The sequence below is a fragment of the Chrysochloris asiatica genome, unplaced genomic scaffold (assembly GCF_000296735.1).
Source record: "Chrysochloris asiatica unplaced genomic scaffold, ChrAsi1.0 scaffold00015, whole genome shotgun sequence".
Lineage (NCBI taxonomy): Eukaryota > Metazoa > Chordata > Mammalia > Afrosoricida > Chrysochloridae > Chrysochloris > Chrysochloris asiatica.
The window spans coordinates 17,305,453-17,313,615 of NW_006408533.1; the positions used below are offsets into that span (position 1 = coordinate 17,305,453).

Genomic DNA, 8,163 nt, shown 5'->3' on the forward strand with positions numbered 1-8,163 from the left:
AAAAAAAAAAAAAAAGGGTTTACTGGTCAGTAAAAGACTGAAGGAACCTAAGACTATGTTCTTGACTACTCTTCAGGTCTAGAAAGGAACTCACCTTGTTGCCCAATTTTCAGGAAAATAGTAGCTAGATTTATAAGGAGTACAACAGTACAGATGAGTCATGGAATGGCCAAGCACTCAAAATCAAAAGGGCAACATTTTCCAAAGGACAAAGTTGAGAAGGGATGGGAAAGGGGGTGGAATGCAAATAGACTCACAGGGAGAAAGTGGGATAACTTGTTGCAAGGAGGGGATTGTAACTATCGGGGATGAAACAACGAGTAGGATTTGTTAAATGTAAAGCTGGTGATCTTGTCTGTAAACCTTCACTCAAGTCACAATAAAAAGTTTTTTTGTTTTGTTTTGTTTTTTTAACAAAGAAAGAAAGAATACAACCCTGGCACATACCCTTCCTGGTTTTCAACAATTCAGTGTCCCCTTGTTTTGTTTAAACAACTGCCTCCTGGTCTATGTACAAGTTCTGAATGAGCACAATTAACTGTTTTGGAATACCCATTTCTCACAATGTTATCCATAGCTTGTCATGAGTTACATAGTCAAAATCTTTGCATAGTTAATAAAGCGCAGGTAAACTTGGGGGTGGGGGTGGGGGAAGAACAACTGTCTTGAAAGAAATATAGTCAGAAAGATTCTTAAAAGTGAGGATACCAAGACTTTGTCTCTCGTACTCTGGACAAAAAGAATCAGTCCCAGGAGAAGGACATCATGCTTGGTAGAGTGGAGGATCAGCAAAAAAGAAAAGAAAAGAAAAAAGGAAGACCTTCAGTGAGATGAATTGGCACAGTGGCAACAACAATGGACTCAAATGTAACAACGTATGTGAAGATGGTACAGGACTGGATAGTATATTGTTCTGTTGTGCATAGGGTCACTATGAGTTGGAACCGACTCTCTGGCACCTAACAACAGCATGGCTATAATTTTTTCAATGAAAAATAAATGTTGACAAGAATGTAGAGAAATTGGAATCTTCATCCATTACTGGTACGAATGTAAAATGACACAGCAGCTGTGGAAGACAATTTGACATTTCCAACAATAGTTAGAGATGATGATGTTATCCAGCAAGTCCCCCCATCAGTATATACCTATACCCCAGGGAAAGGAAAACAGGTACTCAGACAAATACATGTACCCACGCAGTCATAGCAGCCAAAAGGTGGAGAAAGTTCAAATACTCATCAATGGATAAAGAAAATGTGACTTATCTGTACAATGAAATATTATTCAGCTTTGCGTACTAACACGCGGATGGACCTTGAAAATCTTACCTGTGTTATGTGCAAGAAACCAGATACAAAATGTCACATATTGTATGCTTCTATTTATATGAAATATCCAGAATAGGCAAATCCTTGGAGTCAAAAACATAATAACAGTTGCCAAGAACTGGGGGGAGGGAGAAAGTCAGTCCTTAACGGGGAGGCGATTTTCTTTGGGGAATGATGAAAATATCTTAGAAACAGAGGTGGTGGTTGCACAACATTGTTCATTTAAAAATGGTTATGTTCAGTAAACTTTAACTTTTTAAAAAGGAGAATAAGCTCCCTTGTACAGGTATTGTGACTTTGGAGGGCAGGGTTGGACTGGAGACTTCGAATGGAAGGAGGCGCAAGGCACGCTTCTCCGCCTCTCCGTGCGGGCAGTGTACCCCCACTCCACACGAACAAGTGAATATTTGTTGTTGTTGTTAAGTGCCGTCGAGTTGGTTCCGACCTATAGCAACCCTGTACAGGGTTTCCAAGGAGCGGCTGGTGAGCTTGAACCGCCGAACTTAAGGTTCAAATTGACTTTGCAGTCCGGTGCATTAATCCATAGCAACACACCAGGACTCCAAGTGAATATTGTTATTGTTATGTCAAAGGTGTGTGTTTTCTTCAGTGTTTATCTCCTCAGTGTATTGTTGTTGTTATTATGTGCCGTGGAGTCGGTTCTGACTCATAGCGACCCTGCATAGGGTTTCCGAGGCTGTAAATCTTTACGAAAGCAAAAAGCTCCATCTTTCTCCCGCGGAACAGCTGGTAGTTTCGAACAGCTGACCTTGCGGTTCGCAACCCGATTCGTAACCACTACGCTATTCCGAATCTAGGGGGAAAATATCCTGAGGGAATGATAACAAAGGTAGAAAGAGAGAGGCAGAACACTCAGCTCCTGACTTTGTCACTCTTACAAAACCAAGCTCCCTAGGTCCAGACCTAAGCTCTGACGCAGTATCGCTTTTGGAGACCGAAGGGGCGGGGTCGAGGCCAAAGGGGCGTTTCGAGGGCAAGGAGTGGGCCGCTCCTGCTTGGGCACGCCCACGTACGAGGTCTGCCCGGAAGGAAACCGGAACCTCTGTGCTGGCGGAGGTTGTTTCCTAAGGGACGTTAGGTATGAAGTTAGACTCGCCACGCTAAGAAGCTTGTTTCCGGCGTCTACTTGTCTCGCTGACGACGATGCGGCAGAAGCACTATCTTGAGGCTGCGGCGCGAAAACTACACGCCAGCTGTCCGGGTCAAGCCCGCTATCTCCTGTAAGAGAAGGATGGGAGGGGAAGCGGGAGGTGAGCGGCCCCAGGCGTTCCTTTGTCCCCTCACGAGTCTCTTTCTCTCTTGCAGCTGGGCCTACAGTTGGTCACAAGGTAGGGAGAACCACCCCCTGGTTTTGGATCAGGGTCTCGCCACCCGCCCGCTGCATTCGGTCCCGCGCTCAGAATGATCCCAAAGAGATGCGATTCATACGCATCCGTCATAAAACCACCCAGCGCTTCTCAGCAAGTCCTGTCGACTTAAAAACCTATCCAGAAGCCAGCCACTTCGCAACATGCCACCAACCTAGTCCAAGCCACCACTGTCTCGTAGATTGAAAGTTTATTCTTAACCTAGCAGCCAGAGTAAACCGGGATAAAAGTCTAAGCTAGTTCTCGTCAGTTTCCAGCTGCAAACTCAAAAGGCTTCCCAATGGAGTCAAAGTCCTTTGAAAGGACGAGGCTTTACATCTTAGACCCTCGTTAGCTTCCTGTGACCGACCTGCTCTTCCCACTTTGTTCCCTCAATTCCAGACGCTCTAGACCTCTTGGCTCTTTTGTTTGAGCACCTTTGCAGCTGCCCTGTCCGTCTGCGTACAAGGCTTGTCACATCTGCTTGATTTCATTCCTCGCTTCCTTCTGGTCCCCATGCAAATATGGATTCAATGATACTTGGACGCTCTATTTAAAGTTAAGCAGCTCCATTGCCATTCCCCTCTTCCCATCTAAGGTTTTTTCCCTAGCATTAAACATATAATGTTGTTGTAGTATCTCCATGAATTGTTATCCTGTATTAGTTTATTTCCAGCACCCAGAAGATGTTGGTTGCTGTGTTTGTTGTTAGTGCCGTCGAGTCAATTCCCATCAAACTTGTATAGGGTTTCCGAGGGACAGCTGGTGAGCTTAAACCACCGACCTTGCAGTTCTCTGTTCCAAACATAGCGACCCTGTGTGACAGAGGATAATTGCCCCATGGGGTTTTCTTGGCTTGAATGTTTATGGAAGCAGGTTGCGGTAATAGTCACCCAGTACATATGAATGCGTTTGACCATTTGGCAGAATAAAGTTAGGACCATGGGCTAGTCCTCAGCTTTTATTGTGCTATTTTGCACTTGGACTTATGGTGTGGTGCTGTAGGATAAGCACTGGACTTCGAACCACAAGGTTGGTGGTTCAAACCTACCAGCTGCTCTACAGAAGCCCTGTCCGTGGTCTCTATGAGTGAGAATTGACTCCTAGTCACTTAACAACAATCTAGAACTTAGCATAGTGCTTAACAGTAGGTGTTCAGTAAATGTTCATTGTGTGCTCACCTTCCTCTCTAGCCACACCAGACCCTTTCCCTTAACAGCCATGCCCTTTCTCATTTTCAGTGTATTTCTACTAGAGGACTCTTTACCAATAATGAGTATCATCTCCAAATATAGGCACAGTTTATATTCATATGTGACAAACTGTCAAGCCTCTGCCTTAAAATATTTCTAGCTAGTCCTTGCAGCATGTACATTTCTGAGGCATTTTGACATTCTGTTTTTGTTAGCCCTTTTACCTTCATTTGTTTAGACTTCTCCCCTGGCATGTGACTTCTTTATTGATGGGAACACACTTACTTCCATACTTGTATCTCCACAGCCGAGCATGGGAGATGGTCAACAAGGGCTTTCTTGACTGTATAAAAGACTTGGGGAAAGTCTGTTCTCCTGGGCTATATGCAGGCAGAGCTCAGCCCACCAACCACAAAATTGTCCTTAACCATTCAAAACAGTCTCACAGAAATTTGCTCTTATTTTGTGTTAAATGTGTGGTTACATAATACCAAAGAAATGGACCTACCTATGTTACTGAAAAGAGTGAATTGTGTGGTGCTGCAGGTTAATGCAAAGTCGCCTTGAACTGCAAGGTTGGTGGTTCAAGCTCACCAGCCACTCCTTGGAAACCCTATAAAGGGTCCTTATGAGTTGGAACCATCTCAAGAGCACTTAACAACAACAGTTTGCAAAAGAAATTGTTGCCAGTTTATTATTTTGTAAATTTTCCTATTTTGAGTTTATTCCAGGAGAGTGCATATTGGCTCATATTATATTAGCTGTCAAGACATACTTTGCTTTTGCTCACTTACAGTGTGGGTAACATTTGATGTAACAGTATGCTCTGATTTGCTGAATCATGACTTTCATTTGTGTAATTTTAGATGCTAAGAACACTTTTGAAGAAACATGTCCATACTGCTTCCAGTTGCTGGTACTAGATAACTCTCGAGTGCGCCTCAAACCCAAGCCTAAACTGACACCCAAAGTACAGAAACTTCTTAATCGAGAAGCAAAGGGTTATACACTCAGTTTTAAAGAAACAAAAATTGTGAAAAAGTACAAAGACTCCAAAAGTGAATTGGTAAGATGCTGGTTCCAATATTGTAAATAAATTAGAATTTTCTTATTCTTTAAGTAATATTGGTTAACTATCAGCCTAAATATAGCTTAGAGATTGTAGGAGTCTATTTGGGCTAGCAGAATATATACTTAAAATACCTTTCTAGTGATTATTGTTTGTTTCATAAACAGCAAATATTTTTCTTTTTCATGATTACTTAAAACCAAACACTTTAAGTTCTCAAAATAGTTCTCAGCTCTCATGTTGAACACGATTATTACAGATCTGAAAGCAAATAATTTTCGTAAATTGAGGTGATGAGTATGATTTTGCCTGAATTGCAGTTGTCACTAGATTATATTTTCAGTTAATGGCCCTTTTCTTCAAACAGTTGTTCCGACTTATAGTGACCCTGTATAGGGTTTCCGATAGTGGCTGGTGGGTTTGAACTGCCTACCTTGTGATTACCAGCTCAGTACATATCCTACAGTGCCACATCAGGACACCATAGAAGGAGAAATGACTGAAGAAATGACACTGGAACTTAATACAGAAAATACTTCAAACAGTTTTTGTTGTTAGATGCCATCGAGTTGGCTCTGACTCACAGAGACTCTGTGCACAACAGAACAAAATACTGCCCAGTCCTGTGCATCCTCATAATGGTTATGCTTGAATCCATTGCTGCTATCACTGTGCCGATCCCTCTTGTTGGGGGTCTAACTCTTTTTGGCTAACCTTCCACTTTACTAAGCATGATGTCCTTCCTTAGGAACAGTAGCATATGTTAAGTACAGTGTCATTTCTCCCTCTAGAGTGAACATGAGAGCATCTTGTATTCATTCACTGAAGATTAAGGGGCTATCATATGTCAAGTAATGATGAGTCCTAGTTGGCGTTATGGGTTAATGCACTGGACTGCAAGATCAGTTGGAACCACAAAGTTGGGGGTTCAAGCTCACCAGCTGATCCTTGGAAACCCTATACAGGGTTGCTATGAGTTGGAACAATGGTTGAGGGTGTAAAATAGAATAAAACAACCAAAATCAAATTAGGTTTTTTGTATGAAGGGTAATATCAGATATTTTATGTTCTGCATACCCTATATGTCAACCATTCATCAACTATTCAAGTGCCTGCTTACTGCTAGTAGGCATTGGATATTTATTATACAGCTTATGTCTGGCCCCAGACTACCATCAGTAAAAACCTAGATTGAGAACGGTCATATTTAAGAGTCTGTCAACATTGCACAAGTAAGTGCATTTTTGTTTTTGTCTTAAAATTGACTTTAAAGAGGAAGTTGGAAGTGAGTAGTGTTTACCTTTCTTAATCCATGTAAAACTTTTTTTTTTTAATTATTGCCATATATTGGAACATATTCTTAAATGGAAGGTAATAAATGCTGTTTTATCAATCCTGGCAACCATGGAAAATGTCATTGGTATGGTCGTGTTTACCTCTTATTGACAATTGGTAAGTTCAGCAAGCATGCTTTGCCTAGCTCTTCCCTAGCCTTGGTGCAGGCAACAGCTAAAGTCAGAACCTGGGAGTGCAGTGAATCTGTAGGATAAGCTCTGGATTGCAAACTACAAAGTCAATGGTTTGAGCCTACCAGTTGCTCTAAGGGAGAAAGATGAGGCTTTCTGCTCCGCAGATTTACAGCCTTGGAAATCCTATATAAAATCAGAACTGACTTGTTAGCACTTAACAAGAAGAAAACAAGAACATAAACTACACTTGTCACCTGTGACTGCATATATAGACGTTCCAAAAATTTTGTGGAAAATGGAATTAAAAGATAATGCAATCATTTTGAAGCCTCTTCATATAAAAATATCTTAGTGGTTTATTTTATCCCTGGTGCTATAGAAAAAACACTGGACCACAAAGTCGGTTCAAACTGCAAAATCATGGTTCAGATTCCCCAGCTGCACCTCAGAAACCCTATACAGGAACTCTATGAATCAACTTAATAGCACCAATCAACAAAGATGGGTCGAAGGGGTTACTTCTTTCAAATGAGAGAATGTTCCTGAAATTTGACCTCTAGGGTACTCCTGTGGAGGAGAGAGAAAAGAAAGTGGCAAGTAGAGGGGAATGACATACAGGTGTCATGCTCTGGGCCAGGAGAGAAGACATGGATTCAAGTCCAGCTCTGCTGCCTACTGGCCAGATCTGCCTGGCAAGATGTTGAATTTGTCTTCAGAGTTTCTGCCCTCATGAAGCTTAATATTCTAATGTATTTTAATCAGAGCTCAACTAAAAGGGTGTGGGTGTGTTCATTTTGTTGATTTCCCTTTATAGTCAGCTTTTTTCCAAAAAGCATAGGGTAGCTTACACAGACCTTTGATATATGCAGATTTTCACTGGTGTTTTCATTGTATGAATACTACTCAGCTAAAGCAGTTTGTAATTTGCTAAGGCATGCACTAAATCCTGTGCATTCTGAGTCAGGTATGTGTAAGGAGAGCATTTAGCTAAAAAGGACCATTTCTTGAACAATAATCTTGAAAAGAAAGGTAAACTTTAGAGCTGATAGAAGTGAACAAGTATGGGACTGGTAACTTCATTTTATTGGTTTTATGAATTAGTGCAGACCTATATTTGCAGAATTGCTATGGGCTTGGAGAGAGTCACTTAAATTTTCAGTAATATTTTACCATGGTTTATTGTGAAAAGGCTTAAGATTCATCTGCAAAAAAAAAAAAAAATCTAAATGCTTGTCATTATTTTCCACACAGCTATTACTGACAACATCCTAGATGTTAAAGGTGTCATCCCACATTCTTCACTATGCCCCAAACATATTTTTACATTGAGAGATAGTCCTTAAAGCTATTTTATTAAATGTAAATGTTTAACCATTTTTTTATTATAGATTTTATAATTTAGAAAATGTGTCTTGTCTGATTTTTGCTGCTGGATTACAAATTCCCCAAAAGCAACTTCTGTAATAGTCACCCCTGTAAGACCTGGTGTAATCCTTAGACACATAAGAATTCAGTGAATGTGTGTTATGTTGGATTAAATTAGAATTTTTAACTTGTATTTCTTCTTTTTATGGTAGTTGATTACTTGTAAAACATGCAATAGAGCAGTTAGACATCAAGGTAAAAGTAGAAGCTTTCTATCATCATTGAAGGGCACGCCTAGCACTCCTTCAACTAAACCCACTGTGAAGACACCAGAGAGAAAGACTCCGAGCTCTGCAAACCGAAATCATG

The 8,163-nt window shown here is 41.0% G+C and overlaps 1 protein-coding gene across 1 annotated transcript in view; it reads left to right on the top strand.

Annotated features, from left to right (window-relative positions):
• The first annotated feature begins 2,495 nt into the window (after window positions 1–2,495).
• Window positions 2,496–8,163, top strand: part of LOC102812076 (chromosome unknown open reading frame, human C18orf21) — a 7,865-nt gene continuing 2,197 nt past the window's right edge. The window contains exons 1-4 of the mRNA XM_006835072.1: window positions 2,496–2,572; window positions 2,658–2,680; window positions 4,758–4,957; window positions 8,007–8,162. Of these exons, the coding sequence (XP_006835135.1) occupies window positions 2,496–2,572; window positions 2,658–2,680; window positions 4,758–4,957; window positions 8,007–8,162 (456 nt within the window). The remainder of the gene's footprint in view (window positions 2,573–2,657; window positions 2,681–4,757; window positions 4,958–8,006; window position 8,163) is intronic.